Below are 27,783 nucleotides of genomic sequence, written 5' to 3'. Positions count from 1 at the left end.
TCTGACTTCTGACTTCTTTATTTTCATTTTCTCTCCTTTTCAATTCCAGATCCCAGATCAAGGCTTGTGCAACTTACAAACGGCCATTGTATTATTTTTTACCAATTTATTGTCATTGAGACTATTGCTACTATTGCTATCATTGCAAACTATTTACGTTCAATCTATCATTATTATTTTTCCAACTTACGAGTCCGCGTCTCAAGTTGGAATCCCGATCTACCTTCACCGCGCAGTCCCGCCTATATGCAATAATTCTCCACTTTCTCTCGTCACCGTCTTTTCTCGTCGTCCCAGCGACTACTACCAAACAACAAATCCACCAAATCCACCAAGTCGTACTTCTTTAGGACCGTTGCGACACGCCTCCTTCTTTCACCCTCACCTCTTCTATAGTTACAACTCTTCAACATCATGTCGTCTCTCCCACCTGACCCATACAAGATCCTCGGTGTATCCAAAGACGCTCAACTATCAGAGATTCGATCTGCCCACCGGAAGCTGGTGCTGAAATGCCATCCTGACAAGGTCCAAGATCCCAAGCTGAAGGAAGAGAAGCAAAAAGAATTTCAGCAAGTCCAGCAGGCTTATGAACTACTAAGCAATGAGGCCGAACGGACCAGATACGATGATAAAGTCAAACTCGAGGAGCTGAGAAGAGATAGGGGAATGACGTCGACATCGACGTCGTCTCCTCGTACTTCGAAGCGTTCTGAAACCAAATACCACTTTGATGTTCGTGAAGCTGAACCTCGGCCAACAACATTTGCTGGCTCACCTAGCTCCCACAATGTATATGGCCATACGCCTCCATCCCGCTCCTGGGATGAGGATATACATGCTAGGAAATTCGATGAGAAGGCTCGTTACGCAAGGAAGACGGCGAGCTATGAGTATGAGAGAGAGAAACCCTCTAGGAAAGACGAGGAGCGCCGGAGACGAAGAGATGAGGAAGAATGGAACCGTGAGAAGGACAAGGCAAAGGAAAGAGAAAGGGAAGAGCGGTTAAAGGAGCGCGAGCATCGAGAGCGTGAGGCGTTGAGGGAAAAAGAGGGAGAAGGAGGCAGCTAAGAAGGAGAAGGAACGGCGCAAAGATGAACGAAAGGAGGACAAGAAGCGATCCGATAAGGACCGTCGCAAAGAAACCGAAGACAAGCATCGCCGTCACAAGTCTCCCTACATAGAAGTATGCCCAGACGACCAAGAAGAGGTCATCTATACGACGTCATCTTCTAAGTCGGAGAAGAAGAAGCCTAGTAGCAGCCGGAAGTATGAAGAGGTACCCAGTGCCCCCCCGCCCCGAGAAACAAGTCGTCCACCATCAACTACCGACCGCGAAAGGAAGAATTCGGAAACTTTGGAGTCTGCAATTCGGTACCTGAGCAGATCCGGTGGAAAGCCACCAACGCTCAACCGGGCGCAGACATATCATCCGGAATTCTCGGTTCGGCATATCACTCCGATCGCCGTGCCAACGCCGCCGCCTGCTGCTGCTTCGGCATTTGCACCTCCGCCTATGGCCAATGCTAGGGATGTACCATTGTGGATGAAGACCCTATGAAGAGACCTTCGACAAAGCCTCGCCGCATGTCGCATGACACCCCCCGTTCTTCGAAGGAGAAATCCCAGAAGAAGGCGGGATCGTCTCGAGAGGCAATCATTGTGGATGCCTCTCCAACATCTGCCACTGCCCGAGTAATACCTTCTTTCCAGAAATCTCCCTCTATGCCAATACCCATACAGAGCGATTCTCACCGAATTCCACCTTTGAGCCGCTCAAATACTGATAATTACTCTCGACCGCCTCCTGCTCCTGGTCTAGAACGTGCATCGACCTGGATGGCAGGTTCTAATTTGGGCCGAGACCGGAGTCGCTCGCGTCATGCTCGCCTCTATTCAGACGAGTCCTCGGAAGATGATCGAGATCGACGGCATCGTCGTGGTCGGCGCACACAATCCCCGGAGGCGATGCAGACGCAGACCACCAAGCGATATACGGTAGACTCGAGCAGGAGGGCTGTCCCAGTACAAGACCACTATTTCACAGAAGAGTCACCTAGGAGCTCGAAGAAGACGTCTCATAATCTGCCTAATAGCTCTGTACGCCGTACAGATCCTCGACCGGGTTATTATGTGCATGAAAGCTTTGAGGATGAGGTGCAAATGCCATTCCCGAATGTCAAGTATGCGACCATGTTCGATCCCGAAGATATCAAGTATACCGATGTTCCTCACTCGACATTGCGAGAAGAAGTGCTTATATAATTGGTCCGAGAAGTTGCAATCAACTTCGAGTCCAATCAAAGGCCTTCAGCTCCGACGAGATTTATTGGTAACAAGTAATCTATCATTGCTTCGATGGATATTATCAGAATATTGCGGTTTATCATAATCAAATATTTATGATGGATGCTTTTCTCATGACCATTCTATTTCATATTTTCCACAGCTCGAGTTCGGCGTTCTCGGTAGGGGTGTTTTTCGATACAGTGCCCGTTAAAGAAACTTGAAATACAGTAACGACTTGATGTCTTTTCAACGGTCTTGGAGGAGAAGAAGCGAGATGGGAGACAAGCTGGGAGAGATTTTGTTTTGGGGGGGAAATCCCATGGAATTTTCCCAGGGGTGAGCGTGGGCTTTTGTGGTTCGGCTCGGCTTACAACTCGACGGGATGGCTCGATAGGTTCCCTCCATACGAGGCAAACCAACCTTCTGAGGCTCAATTGTTATCTGAGCACGAGCTTATGGCACAACCTCCCTTAGCCGTGCACACCGAACTCAGTCAGCCAATCACAAAGCTTTATAAACCATCTCACCTACCTACCTATTTGGCCCCCAATGGCGAACAAACTTGCCATCTTCGCCTCTCCAGACCCCATGAGTTTTACGAGAGATGTTTATTGTTCTTGGATTTTCCTTCTTTCATGATCATTTCCCTACAATCTTACGTTATATATATACACATAACTTGCATATTGAGGAGCGAGAAACCAGGAAACAGGCTGGTCGGGAGTGGGTTCTTTTTTTTTTCTTCCGTGATGGATCGAAGCATGACGCTGTTTATGTCTTTTTTATCATTGTTTATGTCATCCCTTCGTTCATTTACGAGGCGTTATGTAGTCAAGGAATGGTGGGAGCATTCGCGGCAGCTGGGTGGGCAGGACATCACGATAGTTTGCCGCGCCCGACGGAGGTTACGCATATGAAGATACAGATGTACGCGACGAAACGCTATCGTATGGACGAAAATACATGTTAGCAAGGGCCTATTGCTCTCATCGCCTAGAATAGTTGGTGTTATTATGCCAAATGACATGGCCTTGATTACTCTTGTCCTGTCTAATTTAAGAATAGATTGCATAAAATAGTTTGTCTTGTGACTTCAACGTTAATGAAACCATAGACCACGTATACATAAAGGTGCCTAGCTAAGTAATCCGGATTATATCTAAGCAGTCAGCCCTAGACTACGCCTCGTAAGCGAAATTTGCTTCCAATATGATACTATATCGTAGGTTATGATGAGAGCCCATGTAATTCTTGTCTTCGCAGATACCTATACACGAAGATGAGATTTCTAAGAAAGTGCTGTGGGTTAAATGATAAGACAGTTCATGATAGTTTGTGTTAAAAATAAATTGTATCTCTCCTGTGTTTAATATTTGAAGAAAAGGCTACCTTAGGTAATTTACGCAATACCGGAGCAACCCATCTTAGCCACTATCTCACGTACGTTCTCGTATGATATTCTACCCGACTTCGATATGATAGAATTTGGTCAGATCACAAGGCATATTTCTAGTTATACTTAGCATTATTGTTTCTACCTTGATAAATTAGGTGCTTTATACTTTTAGAAGTCAACATAGTACCAAGTGTTACACCATATTATTATTAAACAAACCTTAGGTACTTACCTAGGCATTCAGCTACAAAAGCCCCTCTTTTCTCCCCTCCGAACTCTTTCTCTTATAAGATGACTCGGGGAGACCGGACTCCGGGATGACGGCCGATAGCCGATATCTTCGGAGCTCAGGAATTTTCCCGGTCTTTAATTCGGAAGATCTCGATGACCTGAATTTCTCCTTTTCTTTTTTATTCTTCCTTTTTCGTTGCGTCTTGCGTTGTTCGTCGCACGGGCGCTTTGATGTCGTCGGATGGCCGACTCGGCTCGCACACGTAACGTTGCCTGCATACCTCACACATACGTAGCTGGCTGTTTGCTTTGCCACATGGTTATCTCCGCCGAAGATTACCGACTAGAGGGGAGGATACATAGGAGTTGAAAAACATGGTGGATATTGACGAAGATGGGAACGATGATGATGATGACGACGACGGAATTAATGAGCGGTGTCCATGACTCGTTTCGTTTCCCGGAATCTCTCCGACTGTTCTTCAAGTAAACAAGAGGCAAATTCAACACCGACTTTTCGTAAACAGCCAAGTTTATTCTAGAAGCACAGACACGGAAGCAATACATAGGTCCCCCCCCTGATTGTAAAGTGGATGTATGTAATAGGTCAGCTGGGTGAGAGTTTTCAGCTTGGATAGGTCGAAGGGACTATAAGCCAAGAGATATATACATAAGAGTCTAGACAAATCGCTATTACATATGTACAGATCTCGTCGGATGAAAGCCGAAGCCACCTTTGCGGAGACGACGCACGTCCCCCAGAATTCCCCATCCCCCATTTGCGGAGGCGGAAACGTGATCAACACAAGCTACCTATACCTATATATAGGTCCATCAAAAAAATTGCGTGGCCGACCTTGGTGCCGTTTACGTGGATGGCTCGTCGTTGGCTGGGCTGTTTGGCCCCCCCTCGCCGCCGCACGTGCCTTGATGATGCAAGAGGGCGGATCTTATAGGATACCAAGCCCCAGGTTCCATACTTGCCTAGGTGTTCGTGTTCCCCCTTGAGCTGCTGCTTGACGTAGGCCCCGTTCATGTATGATGACAGAAAAGTAGGTAGTCGAGGAATTATTGGTTGGAAGATTTTTTATTTTTTTTTTTGACAGGTCTGGAATTTCGATAGCATCCAGTCAACTAATACAGCCGCAAAAAGGGGTCCGGCTCCCCAGGGGTCTTTCTACTAAGACCAGATTAAGACCCCACACTCCTGGGGTGCCTCTTTGGGACGTATGTAGAAGGAACTAGGAAAGGGGGTACTCTGAAGGTATCTATGTATGTATTAGAATATGGAGATTTTCTACTTTGTATACATTAGGTACAATGGAGTCTTATGCACGTCTTAAGGAAGGGTCTCGGGGTCTCTCCCTAAATTACTACTTCTACGGAACGCCAGTAGCTATGATTCGTTCTTAAGTTACTTCTGTATATGTATTTACAGGTATTAAATGTGAAAAGGCACGAATAGAAACCACGTATTTTTATTGTTCCTGTCGTACAACCGGCGGTTATATATATACCGAATACCTAGGCAGATATATATTATAACTCACTTAGGAATAGCAATGGGTTTCTATTTCCCGATGCTATTCGGGCGGAGGGGACGCATAACAACTAGTATATATATAAATAATAAATATTATAAATATTACTAGACTCACCGCCAATCCCTCGTTGTGAGCTTCTAGGCTGTTATTCTCGGTGGAGTCATCTATAAGGTGCCATGTGAAGCTCCGCCTATGCATTGACGAATGATTTTCACAGGTGCAGGTTATTGAAGTCCTCGAACTGAGGTCATAGTTTAATACGTTCGGTAGTTAGTTTACAGGTAAATATTTATCTATTCGTGCATATGGTTGATTATAAACCGGAAACGATACGTCAAACTTATCAGTTATGAGTTATTCGAGATAGTTACTGGATATAGCCCCTATTTTATTGCGCCGAACTCGGGACGTGATATTTGAATATTGGCTGTTAGACTAATAAAATCTCTTTGCAGCTTTTGAGACGTCGAGGAATTAAAACAGCTTCAGCTTTATACTTTTTAGATATTCGAATGAACCCCATAACTATAGCTTATCATAGGAGGTGGTTATAGTCATGAAGTTAGTATCTAAGACGTGATACTACACCCAAAAGCTCGTTGCCAGAAAGTGAACTATCTTCACTAGATAGATGTAAATATAGCCTTTCACAAAATACAAACTTCATCAAGAGAATTCAAAATTTTTATTCTATATAGCTCCACGTACATCAAAGCTATCTTTTCTGGCTCGCCAGAGCAAGCCACTCCTTAATCCTCTGGGATGCAAAACGAGGCAAGTCCTTGTATTTATTTTCATCATACGTGTCATCAATAGCCTTCACAAGTCGTTTTGCCTTCGAGATGGTAAGTCTTTTCGCATCGAGATAGTGCTCAGTTGACACGAACTCGTCCGCATCGTCCGCCAGATCGCGCCGCTTCTTGCGCACGGCGGGGGTATCTGTCTTTTCCGCGGTGCAGAGCGGACAGCTGCATTCGAAGCCCCAGGTAGTCATTAGAGCTGCCTGTCTCGCGTCGAAGTCGCTTGATTCGTCGTAGCTGTGGAAGATTTCCTCGCCGGCAGCGATGGGCCGGGTAGCACGGAGAACCATCAGGTCGCCTACATATTCCTTCTTGGCATTCGCGACACACGAGTGGTTGATGTATGCGGCCCAGATCCAGAGACCCGTACTCGCGTTACTGACACCTTCGTCTCCGAATTGGCTTCCCGGACCGAATGCATTACGGGATACGATGTCGTGAACTCGGAATGTGTCGACTACAGGACCATCCCCGGTCTTGGACACATTGCTGCCGCTTCCCTGGTAGTCGCCATAAAGATCCATTACTTTTTCGATCTGGGAGGGATTGCTAAGGAGCTTTTGCACGATAGATTTGCTCAGACCGACCGGTGACACCCTGATTTTGTCATCCCGCACGTCGTATGTCATTGCTGTCATAGCCTGTTTTTCGTGGCCCCAAACCACGCAGAACGCTTTCTCGCATATGATAATCTCCCCGGCAGGAATATCACGGGTCGCGAATAAGCCACGTCCTCGTCCCTTGCTCTCCTCTACCTTTGTGTTACTAAGGAAACTTGCGGCGTCGATGCGTGGACGGGCTCTGGATAGGTTGGCCTTGATCTTCTTGAAATTGTATGATCCCATGTTTTGCTCGCGGAAGCGCACCTCGATGTTTTTTAAGTAAGCGGCCGCTGTTTTGTTATCAGGGGTAAGCTTAAGTTGCTCTTCAAAGAAGCCCTTCGCTTCCTCATATTCGCCGAGGTTGTATGCTGCAGAACCAGCCCGGAAATAAGCCTTACTGTCAAGGTCTTTGGATCGCTCATCATCCTTGCCGATAAGAGCAGCCTTTGCATCACTCTTTGCCTCATCAAGTTGATTCAAAAGAAGGTTAACATGAGCTCTATTGCGAAAGAGATCTCGGGCCAAGTCAGGGTTAGTTTCAGATACAATATCTTGTCTGGCAGCTTTAAGGCCGTCGGTATATTTTGCATGAGCCAAGGCTAATTTCTGCTGTTCAAGGGCCGCATTCCCCTTGTTTTTGCAGGTCTTCGCAATCTTCTCTGACTCTGCTGCGTCTTTAGCCTGGCCTACTTCATCCCGACAGACAATTATATCTGAAGGATGGTCAACCCGAATCGTGGGTTCACCCTGATCTGTGAGAGTAAAGTAAGGTTCCTTTATGATAAAGGTTGATGCTGATTCCAGCACCTCTTCGCCATGTCTTGACTTATGCAAGCACAGTTCTAGACGCTCCATATCCTCTTCTCCTTCTTCCTGCACCATGGTCCACGGCCTCGCTATAAGCAGAACCACTGGGCTCGCGCGCTTCACGGTGAGCCGACGGCCACGATGATGGGTCTCTATTTTGAGATCGACTAATTTTATGGGCTCTAAGTCCTGGAGCGAAGTGGTACAAGGCGGATATACTTGTCCTACAGGGAGAGCCGGGAATGTGCCTGCTCGACCTTTCGTTTGCGCCAAGTCAGGATCTGGCGCGCCCATATCGGCCATAAGAGATGCGCCAGTCGCTTGTTGTTTGGAGGCTATCGCATCTCTCTTTTCCCGTGAATGGCCAGCCAGTTCGGAACATTTCTTTAACCTATTTTTGGCAATATTCCGTATGCGCTCTGCTTCCTGTTCAGTCATAAAGACCGTGTGTCCATCTTGCTGAGAAGCCATCGCGAAACGCCAGCGTTATGAATGCGACAACGCCGAACTATTTTTTGCAAGCCTAATCCAACGAAGCCACCAAATTATTTTCAGAATTATTATATTCCAAGTAACCCTCTAGGCTATAGGTCACAAATTACCCAAGAAATTAACTTGAGTTATTTTAGATATTGGATAGTAAAAGTTTTGGCGAATCAAATGCTCGTTCGTCATTGAATATTGTCCTAAACTAAATGTACTGTATTTATTATTCGAATAAAAATTTTAAGCTAAGGGACAATCTAAATTTTGAAAAGCGGACAACTTGATTTGTTGGTACTTTGGCACTTTGCGACTCTATTCGGCTTGTATCGGCCCTTAGTTTGACACTTAGGGGTAATAAACAAAGTGATTTTGTTACGAGTATAAGTTGGCGACAGGACTATATATCGATCACTACCTAGGTTTAATGGGTTAGGTAATTATTCGAATATTAACACCTAAATTATTATATACCTACCTAGGTAGTTAAGATATAAACTAGTAACTAAGGCTCACTTGTTTCTTGTATTTTACTATTAAACTACCACTTATAAAAATAAATCGACGGAATGTAGGTTACATGCTTGAGGTATGTTATGCTAAGCCTATTGATAACAAATATGAGAGTAGGGGTATATCCGAAATGACATGCAGAAATCAACTGATGGTATGATGGGATGATGTTAGTAATATGATTTGAGCGGTGTGCCCAAGTGCTTGATTGTTTGTTGTGGTATATTTTATGCGACAGATTCTACCCCCTTTATTTTTTAACCTTTGGTTTCCCCCCCCTTTTTATACTTAAATCGCCTACCTGCTGATTCTAATCAAACCAGTACGTAGAGTGAGCATATCTATACCTGTTAGTTTATATTTCTTATTTTTCAGAAGCTCAAGAGTATAACGTATAACAACTTACCAAGCTCAAGCCCATGATCATACACACCAGAAAAGCACATTATTCGCTGTCTTGTGGGCGCGCACCCACTTTGTTCGCTGCAGTATGACAATCGGTAACTGCAACATCTGGCAAATAAACCCATAGCCACGAAGCTTCTTGGTGATGCATGCCATGACGATTTCGTGACCGATGGCTGAGATTAGGAACGTAATGACTGTCGCGTTGCTACGGCCGATGGTGGGCTTTGATGTCGCGTATACATGTCGCCGTAGGAATGAGTACACCGGCACGTTCCACTCACGACTGAACTCCATCCAGTCGGTGCTGTTCCACCAGTCGCTATAGAAGTGACGATCCGCGAACTTGGTGATCTCAGCAAAGGCACCTAGGATGTACTCAAAGATGACGAGAAACACCAGCAAGAAAGTCAACATAAAGGGGAACAGAAGCCACGAGATATTCTCTGAGAGAATGAGCAACGTCTCGGCTACAGATGAGCTATTTTCTAGTCGGATTGTGGATTCTTGCAGCACAGGCAAGATGAACTCTTCCGAGATAATGGTCAACAGGAATATACAGCCAAAGGTCGCGACTATCTTGGCTATAAGTGATGTCCAGTTGATGGACTCTTTGCGCGGGTACTCGAGTTCGTAGCACAGCGTCGGACAGAGAAGGTAGTCGGCGTAATTCGGCCACGATAGGTTTCGCGGGTATGTCACGTTGCCAATAGGGCTCGTCAACTCTCGAGCTAAGTCCTCGCGCAATTGCGATAGACCCTCGTCCTCATCATCACTATCGACCTTCATCTCCTCGTGGACTAATTCGCCCATTGGGTTATCAACCGAAGGGTAAACGTATGCGGGGGCTTTCGAAACGTTATGAGGCTCATCGAGAGCGCGCAATCGCTTTTCCGTTTCGGAAAGATGGCCATTATAGAAGGCATAGGAATGCATCTTCATGAGCAGAACCATGGTATGTAGCAAGAAAAATACTTGGGAAGTCCAAGTCCAATTGAGAATAAAGGGTATAGCGATCCAAAATGCAAGCCAAACAACCTGATATATGCTTTGAATGGCCATTCCACCCTTATTCCACCTTAATGGTCCCTGGCTACTCCTAAATAGTTTATGCAGAGGCAAGCTAACGGCGGTACTAGCAACCATAGAGAAATCGGCGACGGCTAGATGGGACAACTTGACGGTAAAAAGAGTCCATATCTGAACGCGCAAAGGGTATCCAGTATCCTTATAGTTGCGCAACATAGTGGTAATTCCCATGATAGCCAGGCCAATCCAGAATAGGTTGAAGAAGCCATGAAAATCGCGATAATCGGATTCGGGATCGAAATGAGAGACGCGTGAGGCGAATTCGATGGTTGGGAAGATACGTTGTCGCTGTTCCGCTCGAACTTGTTTCCGTGCACTAGACAGAGCTTTTGTTGAAGCGGGAGCATTTTCGGGGATAGGTGTCGAACGGCCACTGGAATAACGAAATTCAAGTTAGATTAGATGAATTTTGTATACTTTGTATAAGTCGAATTATAAGAATAAGAATAAGAATAATAAGTAATCACCTTGTCATGCCTGAACCAGTCTCTTCTACAGGCGCTTCGAGGTGTCCATTTCCATTCCCATTCCCATTTCCATTAGTAGAAACGCTGCTATGCTCTTTAACAAGCTCGGAAACTTGGGTATGTTGAGGTTTCCGCGGTCGTGGACGTAGGATATGATCGTGACCACCACCATTCGTCTCAACGTTGGTGGAGGACATTGTGTATATTCTTCACGCGACGGCCAAAAAGGAGAACTTCAAGGTTTCGGGGATAAATAATCGATAGGGAGACGGCAACCGGTGCGAGTCCCCCAATAATAAGGTAACGAAGTATCCAGGGTTATGGTTGCTATTGTAAGTGCGTGACTACATATAGCTTTGGCGAGTCAGGAAGAGAGTTTAGATGTTGGAGAAGAGAAGTATAGACGATGTATAGCGAGTTAACTAGTTAGGAGGTAGTTTAATGAGTGTATGTAAGATATGTTAGTATGTATATGTTGTGCTTCGTCAACGAAGAATATGAATATGTTCAAGTAGGTATGTAAGAAAATAGAAACGATAAGAAAAAAAAGGGAAATAAATAATATTAAACGCTAAACTACAACGTCGTCATATATTAAGATCGATCGAATGCGAATGCGATTTTCGCCTTATTCTAAAGGGTTTGAATTGCGACTCGACAGTGGATTACACGCAATCCAAAATGGGAACAAGTCACTGCCACTTTGTTAATTCTGCATACAACTCTGCCACTATCGTTGTTGAAGAAAATGTTCATTTAGGAGGAAACGGAGAACAGAGCAGCTATCGGTACTTGCGCTATAAGCAATCTCTTTAGGGGTCACTAGGTACCTAGCTGCCTAGTAAAATTCGGCGGGTGATTAGTAGGTACCTAGCTTCAGGGGGGCCGAGGGGCAGTTGAGGGGAGGATACATGTTCGGCGCCGAGTCCCCTAATCTATACTAGCGTTGTATTACTTACATATGTACATGTATGTACATGTTACACGGTTGACGTCACGGTCCGGGAGTTTGGTCCCCTTTAGCTTGCGCGACGTCAGGGTGCAGGTCATTAGATCCAACAGTTTTTTGGGGGGGGGGGGAGGGAAGAAGGTTTCTTTTTTTCATTCTTTCTACTTTCTTCAAAGCTTCAATTTCTTTAGATTGAAATACCTACTTCGGCTCTCGGCACAGATGCAATGGTACCAAATTTATTACAGACTGGTTATGAAGCACTACATATATGTACGACTACGAAGTACATTTAAGATATCGGCCATTTATACTGGTAACCCGGATGGTCGCTCAAAAGATGCGGCTGCCCGAAAAATACTTCCCGCGCTGTGACCCCTGACCGCTCAGCCTCTGTTCGGAACAGCCCCCTTCTTCGTAATTCGGGAATTACAAACTCGATGATATCTTCAAATGACCCAGGATTTACTACGTGCGCCAGGTTGAATCCGTCCACATCTGCTACCTCAGCCCATCTCTCTAGCTCATCTACAACAGTTTTAGGACTTCCTATGATCTTGGGCCTATAGAATTTAAGTCGTCAGCTAATTATCTCCCATTCTGGCCATTCTGGATCAACTTCACTTACATCATGCCTCCTATCGATAGGAATTCTGTAATTCGAGCTTTGGTCCATTTTAGCCCTTCGGTACCGGGTACAGTACTGGACCATCGATTAATCAAAGATCGAATCGCCGGCTTGTCTACTAGAACTAAATCTTCGTCGTCAGAAAACGATGAAAGGTCATTTCCTGTCCAGCCGCCAAATAGAGCAAGTGCGCCTTCGCTGTCCCCGTACGAAAGAAGTTCTTTATATTTAGCCTGCGCCTTCTCGTCCGTCGCATCAACAATAATGGTAACGCCCGTGAATACTTTGATGTGGTTCGGGTCCCTGCCGAATATCTTGGCTGTGGATCGAAGCGCGTCAACCGATTTTCGCACCAGCTCCGGAAGCTGACCGCCCATGAACACGGCTTCTGCATGTTTTGCTCCGAATTCTGTTCCGGCTTTGGATGTCCCGGCTTGGAATAGAAATGGCGTCCTCTGGGGAGATGGTTCTGAAATGTGCGGGCCAGGTACTTGAAAGTATTTGCCCTTATGATTGATCGGGCGCACTCTCCCTGCTACTGCAAACTGACCCTTTTCACGATCTCGAATGACGGCATCATCTCTCCAACTGCTTTCCCAAAGCTTTAACCCAAAACTAGTAAGTGACTGAATTCTTCGAAGCGTTAACGAATCGAGTTCCTACCTTGTAGACTACATCCATATACTCCTCTGCAATTCGGTACCTCTCATCGTGTTCGATCTGCGTCTCCAGTCCAAAGTTTCTGGCCGCACTTTCGAGGTACGAGGTCACAATGTTCCATGCTACCCCCCTTCAGCCAGGTGGTCAACTGTCGAGAATCGCCGAGCCAGAGCATATGGCGCATCGTAAGTAGTTGAGGCAGTGACACCAAAAATCAGATTCTTCGTAGCGGCCGCCATGGCCGGCACGGCATACAGCGGATCATTGACTGGGTACTGTGCTCCTGAGGCAAGCACCGGGTCTACATTAGCTGGGCCCCTATAGACGTCGTACGCGCCCAGAGTGTCCGCGATAAACATGGCGTGGAAGTCCCCCTTGTCTAAAAGCTGCGCAAGCGACGTCCAGAAGCTGAGCTTATTGTAGTCGTCTGTATGATTCCGTGGGTGCTTCCATAACCCCGGAGACAGATGTCCAGGCGTCGTCATCACGAAGGCATTTAGGAGAAGCTGTTTCTTTGGCTTCTGTGCCCCGCTCCCAGTTTCGTTAGATGACGCCATTCTCTGCTTTGAATTATATATCGAATTATATATCTGAATGATAGAGCACTGAGAATGATTGTTCGTATCGTATAACTTTCGATATAGTAGATCACTACTGAGTTACTGAAACACGCAGCGACTATCAAAATTCAATGTAAAATATGAATTTAGCTAGGATATAATATTCTTTTATCTATACACGAGACATTTATATACTTATCTTTCATAGGCGATAGACCCTAAAGATTATTGTTAGTCTGCCGAAAATGTATAGATACGGAGGTGGATGTTGAGAGCGTCATTGGCCTACCCCGATTCTTCCATCATGCTTCGCGCGGATTGCGTGATGCGAGTTCGGTATGTCCGCCGGTGTGACCCTCTTACGAAATACTGAGTGTAAGTGTTATACCGGTAGACATTAATTTATATAAATGCGATTGTGTCAAATAGGCTAGCCATGACGACACCAAAGGGTATATTCGGATTTTAGAAATGATTCTATCCTGGAAAAAAGCATGGGGTGTTTATTTGAAGTAGACATACTTTAATATTGATTTATATACTGGTATATAGCTAGGTGGGAAAGACAACCGCATTTGTATCATATTTCAGAATTGAGAAGTAAAAGTAGGATGCTAAGTTGATGGATACTTTAACAAAATGACAAAGAAACAAAAAGTTGGGTTTAGTTATAATTTAAATGGAAGGGGGGGTTTAATATTGCGAATAAAGCCAACAACCATCTAGATACTGATATGCGTACCTATTTATCTTATTCTTGGCCACGTTTTCCTTACTTACCCCCCTTTTCCAACTTTTAGGTATTGGTGTTAGTATTTATACCTCGAGTGACCGACATCAACCTGTTGTGTATCAATTTGAGGGGGGTAAGGAAATGAATAAACCTCCATCGATATCAAATAAATATCGTAGTGTATTTGACATTTAAAAGCCTATAAGATTGAGCAGTTCTCAATATCTTGAATGTTGAGTAGACATTACGTATGGCAAAAACACGGTGTTGGCCATAATATTATTAACTATAGGAAACTTGGACAGAACTTCAACAAGCATGGTCGATTCTATAACTAGTAGTTATACGACTAACTAGTACTATGCGTTCCTAAAGTTACCAATTTGCTTAACTATAGTGACACAATACCTCTATAGAATCGCAAGCGCAAAGATCGGGAAGCGCACTCTCCATCCCCGTCCTAGTCAGTGCTGAAAGGAAAGGGTTGTGAGTGAATATATATGCCTGGAGCCGAAACACTTCGGGTCGGGAGGAGATTACCCCAGGTCTATGACCCGGCCTGTGAGACAGAAGAATCGTGTCATACGATATTATAAGAGACAGTTAAATGCTGGGGAGGGGAGGGGTTTATCGTCGCCCATATAGCGACGGTTAACATCTGAATCACTCGACGGCCTTTGCTACCTAGACTAATCACGTATCACCGCCGAGGAAGTCCTGCTCTCGATCAAGGTTGACGTACGCGCGGTCGACAAACGTGTTGTCTTTCTGTTCTATACGAGATTATATCACGGCACTTTCAAAGCACTAGGTTAGGTTACTTGACAAGTGGAAGACAGGTAGATATGTATACATCTGGTCACGTTTCCGTAGCCCCCTTACTCCTGGTATCTAACACATGCAATAGTCTACCTATTTGCTATGCATCCTTTCGCAGCTCTAAACAACTATTTCGATTCCGTGTAAGCTTCGGTGGGTGGGTGATGATATACTTGCTCGTTTACGATCGAATAAATACCTCTCTTTGGAGATTTCCGGGTATATTCCGATATTCTCTCTTGTGGCTCGTGGTATTTTTTTTTGGTAGTTAGCTTATTCGTTTGCTCCAGTTATTTTACAACTTTTTATGCAACGTTGTTGTCCAATGGCCACGTCCGTGGGTCGGTGGCTGCAGCCACACGAATATCTTGGAGAAACAACGACATTCACGTCTGTCTCACAATAAGACGTTGTAGATGTTGTAAGAAAAAAGAATGGATACCTATACGTAAGAGATAGTCTGCTTAACTACCTCTTATAAAGCCCGTTTAGAAGCGGCTATACCCCTATATCGTTCTGTGGGGTATTTTATAACACCGAGTCCTAAATCATCAAAGCCGGAGTTTTGGATGTCAGCCATCAAGAAGATGGACATCGTCGTGGCGGTGGCAGACTGGGTAGAGAGAGAGAGAGAGAGGAGTAAAGGATCGATAGGGTCCCACATTTCAAAGCAAGACATGCTGCCAGAAAACCCCGGGTGTGAGACATGTTCATGCAAGACGACGTCCAGCCCGAACACGACCAATTCCAGATCGTAGGTGTACGACGAGAGACGCCTCATTCCTTGGCGGAACGGCGACCATGGGGGTTATGATTCGCCGACGCCTTGTCCGTGTCTCGCCTACCCGCTCTCGGAACGAAAGACTCCTATCGCGGGAGCACAGTGTCTGCACGCCTCGTGATGGGATAGGCGATGGGACTGTTGCCGAAGTTAACGAGATATGGAGGGAACATAAAATCGAATATAAGACGAATAGAAAAATTCTCGCGATCGTCTAGGGGGATGTAATGTAGGACTTCGGGAAGCTAGGAGGTCAAAGTCGCCCGGCCAGATGCCGAGGATGTAATACGAAAAGAAAAAAAAAAAGGTTGGCCTGCTCGCCTTTAAGTGAGGGGACCCTGCTGCCTTTTTCTTCGCTTGTCTTTGAGGAGATGGACAGGCAGACAGATTTTACACGTTGTGGGACTGCATCCGTATAAGCCACAGGATCTACCACTATATCGGATCTTGCACCACGCATCTGGAGACGACGACGGAAGGCATGCGGGTCGCGGTAATAGGCGCAGGTCCTGCTGGACTCGTGACGCTTAAGCATCTTCTAGCTGCAGAGAGTGCTCTAGGAGTAGAACCCGTCGAAGCTCGCCTCTTTGAGAGCGAATCGGGAGTAGGAGGCACGTTTCTAGCGAGGACTTATGAGGATGCTGAAGTAGGGGCGGGTCGCTTTTTTCAAGTTTATCCTGAGTTGAGGTTTTGAGCAGGAAATTTTACTACAATTTTACTGACGCTTGGTTGTTAGTTAGTATCCTCGAGACAGCTCACTAGTTTCTCTGACTTCCGATGTAAGGACGACGAGCCGGATTTCGTCAGTGCGAAACGCTATATTGAGTATCTCAATGATTATTGCACATACTTCAATTTGTGGCCGCATATTACCCTCTCGTGTCCGGTGAAGGGCGTAAAAAGCCGGAAAGAGGGAGGCCACGTTGTTACATACTTGCTAGGAGGACGGCAGTATAGTTGGGAATGCGACGCGGTGGCTGTGTGTTCCGGGCTTCATGTCGAGCCCAGCATCCCTAAAATCGAAGGCATCGAGAGGGTACCTGTGGTGTTTCACTCGTCACAGCTAAAGAGGAAAGATCAGTTTGGTATTGGGAAGACTGTACTCATACTGGGTAGTGGTGAGACTGGAGCGGACATCTCATTCCTTGCCGTAACTTCGCCAACGAAGCGAGTGGTGATGTGTCATAGGGACGGTTTCCACTTCGCGCCAAAGGTAGGAAGACAATCATAATAAATGGATATTCAGACAGCTCAGCTAAGACTCATCAACTGTGTAGAGAAATCCAAATCCTAAATTAGTGTTTTCTAGAGGGCGAAGTTCCCTAGATCGCCCTCAAGTACCGATCGATGTCTCCCGGGCGAGTCTTTTTGATACGGCATACGTGCACCCCTGGCTTAGGAATAGCAATGCTCTGTGGAAGTATTATGACTGTTATGTGAGATCCATTCTCTGGACTTCGTGGGGCACCACAGACGGAATAGATCAATGGATAGGGGGGAAGCCTAAGGGATGGACAACTTCAGAGAGTAAGTCTTCTTTCTATTACTGCCAGCTATACTTGTGGGTTAGGTAGACTCATAGACAAACTGGTACTGGTACTAATATATGCAAAGTCTTCTTCAATAAATCGGGTTACAAACTTAGCCCTTACTTTAATGCCGTCTGGAAGCCCAAGGCACCAAAGGGAATCTCGGAGCGCATCCGCTCGTGGATAGTTCGAACGCCAAACACAGAAGAAATCTGCCACGGTCGGCAAGTTGACTTGGCCCCCTGGCCGGAGCGGATTGACGAGACTGGCACCGTTATATTTAGGGACAACAAGCGGCCAGAGTACGCATACATGAAGGATGAGAACATCAAGCCGGATATAGTCATCTTCTGTACGGGTTACACACATCAATACCCCTTTTTAGGAGATCATCGACGCGATCCAAGGTACTATGAAGGTAAACTAATTCGACAGATATGGCCTCGAGAAGACCCTTCCTTAGGTTTCATCGGCTTCGTGAGGCCCAACCTAGGCGCAATTCCACCACTCGCCGAGTTCCAGGCCCAGTTATGGGTGCTCAACCTACTTGCGCCAGGACGAGTGGCGAGTTCACTACTCCCTAGCGACGAGCCACACTATCAGCTCGTGCGCAAGGAAAATGCACGTATTCGCTACGGTGTTGACCATGAGAGCTATGCATACCAACTTGCATTAGACATGGGTTCTGCACCGTCATTCGGGGACGTCCTGCGTCTTGGCTTCTCTAGTAGTAATGGTGGCTGGTATAAGCTGCCACTTACGTGGGCGCTTAGCTCCAACTTCAACACGAAGTTCAGGCTCATCGGGCCATGGAAATGGGACGGCGCGCTCGACATTATGAATACCGAGTTGTGGGACACAGTAGCCAGGAGGCAGATATTTTTCGGTCACTTTACACTTTCTTTCGTCCCGATGCTCATTTTTGGACCAACAAGTTTCGTAGTATTTCTATACGCTTCCTTGTATCATATTTTTCAATATTTCCTTCGAATGTTAGAGGTGAACACATGGAAGCGTAGCAATGACGAAAATAGGGGGAAAGGAGCTTATTAGAACTGCATTGTCCGAGTAAAAAGTTTTCCCTTGGCAATAGAAGCGGGGTTGTCCCTTTTGTATCTCAAGTATCTCAAGTATCCCTCACAAAAACTAAACTACATTGAAGCAAAGAGAAAGAATATCAGGCTATTCAACCCGATTTAAAATACGTGGGTATGCGTAAAGAAAAATAAAAATATGACCCCGACCCGATTTGAACGGATAACCTTTCGATCTGGAGTCGAACGCGCTACCGTTGCGCCACGAGGCCTATGTGTTAAGGTTGACGTGAATTTTTGTCTGCATTAAAAATATATAGCGCATTCTTTTTCTTTTGCATCATCCCCACCGGAGGAATGGAGAGAATAATCTTCAGCAAGTTACTATAAATGTAAACATTTGCATCAATCTTGTGAAGGCGGTTATTAATAATCCCCAAGTTATCCTTATACGTAGCTCAATCATACGTGGTTATTATAAAAAAGAACACAACTATCATACTCAAAAACGATACACCTCACGACTTATTTGTAAGTAATTCTATTCGCACCACTACACCTATATTAAGAGACATGAAAGATAAATAAATAAAAAAAATAAAATAGACCCCATATAAAAAAATCCTAGCCCGTAGTCATAACTCTTGATATCCTCGGAGGAAATAGAAACCAATCCTCCCATACATAAAACCGATACTTTTTCCCCCTGTCCCATGCAAACACAGCACATACATCCATAACTGGTATCTCGGCATAAAGGGAAAATCACGTCTAAAAAAGAAGGAGGTGCGACTTCAACTACCTTCACGATAGCGTCCCACCATCGTCCCTTAAGTCGAGAGTGTCCGGGAAACTATACGGTTTATTTGACGAGAAGACCTTGTTGAAATGCGCCGCGAACGAGTCATCCCAGAATGGAGGAGCGGGTAGCTGATCCGTACCGGCAGTGGAGAAGTCAGTAGAACGTGTGTCGTCGTCTATGGTTGTTAGTGTTGATGACGGAAACCCTTGCGACTCAGATGTCCAGGCGGTGCTGTCAGAATAATCACAGGTTAGAGATGGCATCTCGGATAACACAGTCTCTACCGGTTGATCTTGCGCGTGTTCTCGACGAAAGCGCTTGACGAGGTTGAGGCAACTGTTGATTTCTGACGCGTTCTGGTGATCATCATCTGCTAGACGATGAAGGAAAGTCTCAAACTTGGCAAGTGTATCGGTGCCGTCTTGATTGTCTCCTACGCCAGATTCCTTTTCAATCGCATCGCAATCTAGTAAATAGGTAGCTTATGTTAGCATTCTCTACCTACTTGAGGTAGGTTATGAAACAATATTCTGAGTCGCTTACAAGGTGATGGGACCTCGGAAGTCGGATCTAGTTTGAATATGATCCTATATATCTTCTTCCACTTCTCCTCTTCCGATATCCCACGCTGTTTCTTCCGGATCTCGCCTTTCTGTGTCTCATCAATGGTGTCGATACAATTATGAGAATCTCGTATTAGACAAGGTGTTTCCGAACGACGGTGCTGTTGGAGATCGTACATATTTTCAAACTCGTCGAAGCAACGGTCGCATCGACGGCGGGAGGAACAGTGGTTACGGTATATATGCTCTCTATGTTGTACCGTTAGCTATCAGTCCACCTTACGGTATTCTTGCAATAGATAGGTAGATAACTAAAACTGACTTGAGTCTATTTATCGTTCGACCTTCGGGTATGGTGCACGCTTTCCAGGCTTTCGTATTATATTTCCCCGGATTTCGTTTGTAGAATGGACAGGCAAATAGTTTCCCCTCTACATCAGGTCCTGACGGTTCTTGAGATGGGTTCTGCTCCAAAATATCTGGCGGTTGATCCTTGGAAGTATTATGAGTGAGTGTACCCCCTTTCTTACGCACTTTTTTTCTTTTCGGCTCATAGCTCATGTTGTCGTGGCCGGTCATATCGTCGAAAACTCGTCTCCGGCTTTTTGGATCCCCGAGAATACTTTGAGTGGGAGAAGTCTGCCCCTTAGGGAGGATATGTCGATGTGGTAGTACGCCGAACTGACGTCCACCCGATACACCCTCTATAGGCATCATATCGGTTGAAAAATTGAATGTAATATTATCATCGCCATAAGGTTCACTAAAGTTAGGCCAAAAGGAACCCTGACGGGGTACTGTTATTGAATCTGTGGGATTTAGCTCGTTAGAGCTTGACAATTGGTCCATCATGAAATTGATTGGTTGGGTTTTGCTTTTCAATACTGAAGAGTTGTTTTGGTGAAGGCTTGTGAGCTTTCGGGTTGGCCACGGCGGTTTGCGAGGCCGCGGAATAGCTACCGTGTACGTTGGGTCCTCTAAACATCTCTGTCGAAGGCATTGGAGTTTCTCCACAACTCGCGAGATGCTAGCTCTCGTTTCCCTATTGGTATCTAGCAGGTCATTGCGTGTAAGATTCACCAGGTCCGTAATATAAGGACTCGTTGCCTTTGCCGTGGTGATATTATTGACCCACTATGCTATTAGTAGAGCACCTTATATATCTAAGACTGCGGGACTTACTAGAACGACACTTGATTTGAGCTGTGCATCTGGTGGACCTCCTTGCCTTGCTACGATCCTAAAGAACCCGTCGTCTCTGTCCCCCGCTTTATCGGTTCGTTGGTCTACGTCGACTCGAGAGAGGGCGAAAGACTTGACACCTTCCCAGCCGCAAAGCATCCAAGTGAGAAGCTCAAGAAAGACGCATCCAAGGGACCAGATATCGTAGGCGCTATCAATTATCCCTTTTATGTCAAGTTCCGGTGCCCTATAAGTAGGCGAGAATCCGATAGGGTGATCACCTCTGCTTCTTTCTATCTGGCGGTGTAATGTACCGAGACCAAAGTCACTAAGCATCCAAACAAAATCGTTACTGCCAATATTCTTCTTGAATAAAAGAATATTCGAAGGCTTTATATCTCCATGTCGTCCGTAGTGTGATGAACCTGCCTCGGGGGCAGAGTGACCATGGTGGATTTGATACAGGGCATTGGCAATTCCAAGACATTGTTCTGAGACCCATCTAGAGAGAGACGTATCTAAGACTGGCTTTGGGTTGTCTTTCCAGAAAGAGTGTAAACTGCCCCCTTCGGCCCATGGGAAGAGCAGGTAGAACGAACTTTCGTGCCGGAACGCTGCTAGAAGTTTAACAACGTGTTGATGCGGGGAGACCACGAATGGCCTTAGAGCGGCTACTTCGCGCTGAAAGTCTTCAATTTGTCGGGAGCGTAGTTCTTTCAAAGCGAAGTATAGATTGTCCTAGGAAGTATTTAGCAGCTAGATCCCGCATCTATAAGCTAACTTCTCATACGTACCTGATTATTCCCAAAATCGTGATGTCGATGATGGATTTTGACTTTTCGAACAGTGCTGTAACCACCAGTTTTGATGGAGGATGTGACAGTGGCATCATCGTCGAGAATGGGGAGGATAGTTTGCGCGGAGAAGTCGTAGAGAGAGACATCTGTTGTTGATGCGCTGAGAAATGGGGACAGGACTACCCATTGAGTCTCTATAAAGGCGTCGATACTAGACAATGTCCAATTGTTGAAACACCGTGTGACTAGTAATACTAGTGATGGAGGATAATATAGTGGTGCTTTTTGATTTTGGAAGTGAGCATGACCAATTGGAAGCAATGAGTCCGTAAATCCGCAGACAATAAACGATGGGATAGTTTCAACCTTGCCGATGAGAACCAGGGTTATAAACGTTCTTAGAAGGCGAGCCTCCAGTACTTGTGACTCGAGACTCGACTTCTGAGAGTTTTTTTCCGGACCAGTAGCATCGTCGATAGTGATACCCAGAATCTGAGCGGTATAGTTGTAGAGGACGGATTCAGAGAGTGTTGGCATAGCTCTATTGAGCTCTTCCTTTACCAGTTGTGGCGTTATAGTATCGATCTGATTTGATGGTAGAAAGGATCTTGATTTAGAGTCAAGACTTCTACACATTGACATGGTGAGTCGGGTGGAGAGAACAAGGGAGGGAACATGCTGTTTATCGGCGATATAGGTCTGTTCCGCTTGATTTGTCTTGAAGTTTGTAACACTCAGCTGTGGCGGGCGTTCAGGCCATGGACGACTTTCAAAGTTATTACATTGTGAGCCGTCCCTATCGTGATCGTATTCTTTATCCATGACGATCGTGGTTGCAATCGCAGTAGTTCCATGTATAGATTGCCATAAGGTTCCCATGAACCAACTGACAAATCATTTAGGATTTCCAAGTTCTGATATGAGATTGTTGAGATCGTTTAGGTTTCCTGTGAGATTTAGGAACTAAAGAGGCAATGGTTTTTTTGAAATAAAAGAAAAAGGAGTGACTAAAGGTAAGTAAGTAATGGGGTTGATGAGTAGTAAATTTAATTAAGGAGTTTCAAAGTAGAATGGGAATACAATGTTATATTCATATGAGAGCTGTTGCATAAGGCTGCAGATGCATAGCTGCGTTATTGCGCATCGGCGCAATCCGTAGAGCTCTAGGTTTTGTCTGTATTAGAAGCTCTGATTCGCCCAACTCTCACTGCCCCCCTCAGTCCCTCCAACTAGAAACTCTTCTAACTGGACGAAACCGATAGGATAGTATGTCACAGATACGAAGAGAATATGTGCAATATTCTTTTTATTCTGTATTTTGTATTCTGTATTTTGTATTCTGTATTCTGTAGATATACATAGACTGCTAGTAAGCAGATGACACCAACCAGGCTCAAGATTTGTCTTATCCCTAATAGGAGCAAATCGAGACTCACAGCGCCATGCAGTTTGTTACCTATCCGTAACACCGGCGCTATCCAAAAGCAAAATTCCTATAAGACACGAATATGTCAATACATATACACAGCCACTCATTTTCATGATAGGCTCCTATATCCTGCGACTTAGTGGTGGCGTATTGTCCTCTGGCGTTCCAAGAACTAATGTAATATGCCTTTTTGCCCTCTAACGAAGTCCTTCGGTATCGCTTCCAGAGCGTTCTGCCACCTGGTGTGCGCGGCGTCTGCTTGAACAATGTCGCCTGCTTCCCTATACCAATGCTCCAACCGCTCCAATTCGCCGAGGAGGTATCCCATATCGGGATCCCATTGACCCTCCATCACCGAGACAATCTGTTCAAGGTAGTGTACCGATAATTGGTGGTTTGATTCCTTGGAAATTGGATCCTTCTTCAGTAAAAATTGATTTCTGTGGTAGTGGGCCAGCGAAGTTAGTGCGATGTAAACGAAGAATTCCGTGTTATATGCAATGCCCTTCGTGTTTTCGAGGACAGTATTGGCAAGCTCGAAAACGCGTTCGCCTTGCCATAACGTCTGATTTCCTAGAATGAGTAGTTCGGTTGCCTGAAAAACGGTCAATTCCTCTATCGCCGTTGGCATGGTTCCTTGGACTAGTCGCTTAAAGTCGCAGCGGCTTTGAAGACGACGATACGGTTGGGACTGGTATTGGTAAGCTCGTGGAATGAATAAAATAGGATAAAGCCTTGGTAACGTATCCGCCGGGAGGCCAGAATGATGTTCTTCAACTAAAAGGAGCTTTTCGGTACACTCGAAAATGAAGTCCCAGAACTCCTCATATTCATGGGTGCTGAGATATTTCCACATTCCCTGAAAGAGTCGCGCCATAGGCCCATCGAGTCGAACGGCAGACGCGTATGCCGAAAGGTATCGCCAAATTTCTTTGACAACCCCTTTATTCGAGGCATCAAGAACAGTGATTAACAAATGCAGCAATCCATATATCGATGGCTTTTTAAAAACTAAATGCAAAGACTTGAAACCTTGCTCGCACATTGCGCCACCCCTTTCATACTGCCCAACAGAGAATAGCCAGTCCGCATTGGTAATATCTGTGATCGCACAACGTAACTCATCTCCGCGATAATGGGCTGCGCAAGCAACTAATGGGGTATCAGGCGGACAGTACCAATTCCAGGCCAAATCTCTCGCGCATTGTAAGACGAGTTCCTGTAGTGATAGATTACCTGGGGCATGTAAGACCTTAGGACTTTCGGGAGGTGGTGTAAGGCAGCGCAAGTTCTCGGGGAGATTCTCGGCCAGGCCGGGTTCTACGAGATCGTACTGCGAGATCCCTTTCCTCTTGAGGTAAGCATCGATGGCCACCTCCTTTCCGTTGCGATGAAAGGCTGTGCGTTTGCCGACAGCATTTCGTTGCCGTTGAACCTGTAACATCGCGATAACATCCTTCTTGCTGTTATTTTTACTAAAACCCCACTTGTCGAAGCGCGATTTGTACATTCTGACACTGCCAAGGCATCGTTAGCCAACGGGGTATTCAAGAGGTAATGAAAACTTGGCGGCTCACGTTGCCCGAAACCCCTTTTGACGCATTATCGCCATGACTTCTTTCAGTGGCCTGTTCTCTTCTAAATACAATCGCCGTATTTCAGCTTTATGGGATTCCCATACTTGGGCCGAGTGCTGCTGCGAAGGATGAGCCTCTCCGGTCTGCGAGGAGAAGACAGTCTGCATATGTATTGCCGTCGGTTTGACAGGATCGACATCATGACTCGAGACGCTACTTGAATCAACAGGGCTAGAATCGCTTGCAGGAGGAGACAGCTCTGGCGAAAGGGTCTGCATGACTGGAGTCGAACCAGAGCTGCGGTAAGGAAGCATCATATTGACATTTGGGTTGGTTAAGTAACCATTAACCGTGAATGTGAAGTCGCCATGCATCTTGACTTTTATATATCCTACCCAAGGTAAAATTCCTTTTAGCTGGTGGTTGTGACACGGATAGATCCTCGGTCTGCTTTGTCGCACGCGCGAGTAACAATGATCGCCTTTTCTAATAGACTTTGTCGAGCGGCGGGTAATACTATTAATACTAGTGGAAACTAAAAAGACAGAAGAAAGTCGTCTAAGTCCACGCGAGACGATCTCAAGTAGTTTGATAATAATATAGCATAATTGTCTTAACAATATTCTTGTTGTTGAAGCGAAGGAATAGCCCGGCTACCAAGTGGACAGAAGAGAATACGATAGAAAGGTTATCAGCCCTACATGTAAGTAACATAGGGCTAAGGGGGGTTTGATATTGAGTGGGGATCGTTTGAATATTTAATAGGTAATCACGAGAGTTACATAAGTAGCAAGTGCTTAGGAAGTTGAGAGAGAGGAGGGAGATCAAATGTCTTGCATTGACGTAGTAACGGTACCGTAGTAATAATCACGAACCCGGTTAAGTGGTCTTGGGTTGGCGTGGTGTGTTTAGAGGAAGAAGCCGGTGATCAGCTTCTTAGAGTATAAATCGGTGGAGTGACGTTGCCTTGTGTGCTCCTTTCGTCTTAAACACTCGACCCTAGCGTGAGCGCGTTTCGACCTCTGCCGGCAATAGGAATGAGATAAGGCGACGGCCATAACCATGGCCATGGCTATGGGTATGTATGTATACCGAGGCCGAGCGAAAAAAGGGGAATAAGGAAAGGTGGTAGGCGAGGGGAGAATCGTAAGGAGTATGCTGGGATTCAAACTGAGCGGGATGTATACCCAAGTGTGGAGCCTAGTAAAAGAGAAAGGGTCGGGGGTTTGTGTCGGGGGTGTTGTCGTGCGTGAGTATGTGCGTGCGTGCGTGCTATCCTCGCTACTAAAATAATTCCAATACGCACTCTGCCCTGTTATGGCCCTTGCTTACCCTCTTAGCAACTTCGTTTTGGTTAGCTACTCGGCCGTTCGGTCTAGTCTTCCTAATTCCCTCTCCACTTCGACCCGCCACTTTCATCTTTAGCGCTGGTTTGACTGGGTTTGATCATTTTGTATACTTCGTTTACCGCGGATCGCAGATCCATAAGGTATAGTTCTCAAGCCGCTCCCGCCCGCTTTCTATAAGCTTAATCAATAGACTGCCGGCCGTATTTAGACCAATCGTGGATCAACGTCCGATATGAACAAGTTGCGTACCTAGGCACTGACTGCACTGCTTCACAGAGGGAGGTCTACGAGTTGTAGACCTATCCCCCCCGTATGTAGTAGGTAAGGCTGCGGCTGTCAGCTTCCCCTGAAATACCACATGGATATAAGGTATGTAAGACACGGAGTCCAAACGCGGTATTAACGTACGCATGCATTATGTATGCTTGCGGTGCGGTTGTGCAGCATTACATGTCTGGAAGTGGGCCACGTGGTCTGGATGTTCCCAAGATCAGGTACATCTAGATGGGATTGGCACATGCATTCATTTCCCTTGGTAATATGAGCGCATGAATGCATGGCGCCATGTTTGCGAACCCGCTTAAGTAATTGTAACGCTTAGTCTTCCTTACTCCTCCGGTAGGGCGACACCAAGCGGTTCAGAATTGCCGACATGTCAAGAAAAGTCAGGGGTTCCCTAGTCCTAACGAGGGTCCCGAGTTCGTACTCGTCAGCAATAGTCAGAGAATAATAATAATCTAATCTATTGATCAATTCAATCATGGCGGGACTCGAGTTGAGTGGGTCTTTTATGTGCCGTTACTATCCTCTTTTTTCTCGGCCTTTTTGTCATCTCTTCTCGTGAGAATTTCGTCCACGATGCCCATGTCTTTCGCTTCTTGCGCCGTAAGGTATTTGTCGCGTTCCATCATATCCTCTACATCTTTAAGACTGTATTTCTCATGATCAAACGCCTCATTTAGATGTTTCCGGTAAATCTCGTTGACCTGTTCGCGCGTGCGTTGTATCTGATTTGCATAAATCAAAATATCGCTTGCGGGGCCCTGTGTCCCGCCTAAAGGCTGGTGGATCATGATACTGCTATGCGGTAGGGCAAATCGTTTTCCCTTTTCGCCTCCCGCGAGCAGCAACGAGCCCATAGAAGCAGCTTGGCCAAGGCATACCGTCGATACCGGCGAACGGATATAAGCCATGGTATCGTAGATAGATAACCCAGCCGTTACGGAGCCTCCAGGAGAGTGGATATACATGGTAATTGGCTTATCCGGATTGTCGGATTCTAACCAGAGTAGTTGTGCCACTACCGAAGCCGATACCATATCGTCAATAGCCCCGTTCAGGCATATTATTCGTTCCTAGTTCGTCAATTCAAAATAATCAGAATATAGAGGAGAGATATACATACTTGTAACAACTTAGAGAAGATATCGTCTATGAGATTCCATCAGCAAATTTGTTTTTCATATGGTAATGACAAGTTCAAAAGTTCACGAACATGTCCTCCAGCCACCGGACTATTCAGTTAGCTATTGGGTCCATTTGCGTATTTTCCATTAACTTGTCTTACAGTAACTTCTGTGATAAAGGGTAAGGGAAGAGCTCCTTGAGGAGCTTGGATAGGATTCGGAGGGAGGAACTGTGAGAAACGACGAGTACCGCATCCTACAGTCTTCGTCGCCGCCCGCCAGAGGAACCGTTGACAATTCATAATGGTTTAGAAAAATTAAGGGCAAAATATGTGTTCAAGAGTTGGTGTTAAAATAAA

The 27,783-nt window shown here is 45.7% G+C and overlaps 9 protein-coding genes across 9 annotated transcripts; 3 read left to right on the top strand and 6 right to left on the bottom strand.

Annotated features, from left to right (window-relative positions):
- Positions 1–414: 414 nt before the first annotated feature.
- Positions 415–1,561, top strand: GL218_02709 (molecular chaperone DnaJ; the record flags this gene model as incomplete). Its single annotated transcript, XM_033579243.1, has 2 exons — positions 415–1,030; positions 1,068–1,561. 2 exons carry the CDS (start codon positions 415–417, stop codon positions 1,559–1,561), a joined length of 1,110 nt encoding a protein of 369 aa, XP_033439415.1.
- A 26-nt stretch (positions 1,562–1,587) lies between these two features.
- GL218_02708 (uncharacterized protein) lies at positions 1,588–2,265 on the top strand (the record flags this gene model as incomplete). Its single annotated transcript, XM_033579242.1, has 1 exon — positions 1,588–2,265. One exon carries the CDS (start codon positions 1,588–1,590, stop codon positions 2,263–2,265), a length of 678 nt encoding a protein of 225 aa, XP_033439416.1.
- Positions 2,266–6,175: 3,910 nt separating this feature from the next.
- On the bottom strand, positions 6,176–8,140 carry GL218_02707 (uncharacterized protein; the record flags this gene model as incomplete). Its single annotated transcript, XM_033579241.1, has 1 exon — positions 6,176–8,140. One exon carries the CDS (start codon positions 8,138–8,140, stop codon positions 6,176–6,178), a length of 1,965 nt encoding a protein of 654 aa, XP_033439413.1.
- Positions 8,141–8,975: 835 nt separating this feature from the next.
- GL218_02706 (putative sterol O-acyltransferase 2) lies at positions 8,976–10,823 on the bottom strand (the record flags this gene model as incomplete). Its single annotated transcript, XM_033579240.1, has 3 exons — positions 8,976–9,012; positions 9,099–10,532; positions 10,627–10,823. 3 exons carry the CDS (start codon positions 10,821–10,823, stop codon positions 8,976–8,978), a joined length of 1,668 nt encoding a protein of 555 aa, XP_033439414.1.
- Positions 10,824–11,867: 1,044 nt separating this feature from the next.
- GL218_02705 (Dimethyl-sulfide monooxygenase) lies at positions 11,868–13,420 on the bottom strand (the record flags this gene model as incomplete). Its single annotated transcript, XM_033579239.1, has 4 exons — positions 11,868–12,138; positions 12,204–12,805; positions 12,867–12,954; positions 12,990–13,420. 4 exons carry the CDS (start codon positions 13,418–13,420, stop codon positions 11,868–11,870), a joined length of 1,392 nt encoding a protein of 463 aa, XP_033439411.1.
- A 2,817-nt stretch (positions 13,421–16,237) lies between these two features.
- On the top strand, positions 16,238–18,338 carry GL218_02704 (Dimethylaniline monooxygenase [N-oxide-forming] 2; the record flags this gene model as incomplete). The annotated part of the gene is made up of 4 exons (XM_033579238.1): positions 16,238–16,402; positions 16,493–16,969; positions 17,034–17,283; positions 17,371–18,338. The coding sequence occupies 4 exons, from the start codon at positions 16,238–16,240 to the stop codon at positions 18,336–18,338; spliced, it is 1,860 nt and encodes a 619-aa protein (XP_033439412.1).
- Positions 18,339–19,123: 785 nt separating this feature from the next.
- GL218_02703 (Protein kinase-like (PK-like)) lies at positions 19,124–22,200 on the bottom strand (the record flags this gene model as incomplete). Its single annotated transcript, XM_033579237.1, has 5 exons — positions 19,124–19,587; positions 19,665–19,933; positions 20,616–20,818; positions 20,867–21,604; positions 21,661–22,200. The coding sequence occupies 5 exons, from the start codon at positions 22,198–22,200 to the stop codon at positions 19,124–19,126; spliced, it is 2,214 nt and encodes a 737-aa protein (XP_033439409.1).
- A 1,064-nt stretch (positions 22,201–23,264) lies between these two features.
- On the bottom strand, positions 23,265–24,947 carry GL218_02702 (uncharacterized protein; the record flags this gene model as incomplete). Its single annotated transcript, XM_033579236.1, has 2 exons — positions 23,265–24,609; positions 24,670–24,947. 2 exons carry the CDS (start codon positions 24,945–24,947, stop codon positions 23,265–23,267), a joined length of 1,623 nt encoding a protein of 540 aa, XP_033439410.1.
- A 1,859-nt stretch (positions 24,948–26,806) lies between these two features.
- On the bottom strand, positions 26,807–27,726 carry GL218_02701 (ATP-dependent Clp protease proteolytic subunit; the record flags this gene model as incomplete). Its single annotated transcript, XM_033579235.1, has 4 exons — positions 26,807–27,373; positions 27,424–27,449; positions 27,514–27,532; positions 27,586–27,726. 4 exons carry the CDS (start codon positions 27,724–27,726, stop codon positions 26,807–26,809), a joined length of 753 nt encoding a protein of 250 aa, XP_033439407.1.
- Between the last annotated feature and the right edge of the window lie 57 nt (positions 27,727–27,783).

Source organism: Daldinia childiae (genome assembly GCF_008694065.1).
Source record: "Daldinia childiae strain JS-1345 chromosome Unknown Scaffold2, whole genome shotgun sequence".
In the NCBI taxonomy this organism is placed as follows: Eukaryota; Fungi; Ascomycota; class Sordariomycetes; order Xylariales; family Hypoxylaceae; genus Daldinia; species Daldinia childiae.
This window is presented reverse-complemented; position numbering and strand designations above follow the sequence as displayed.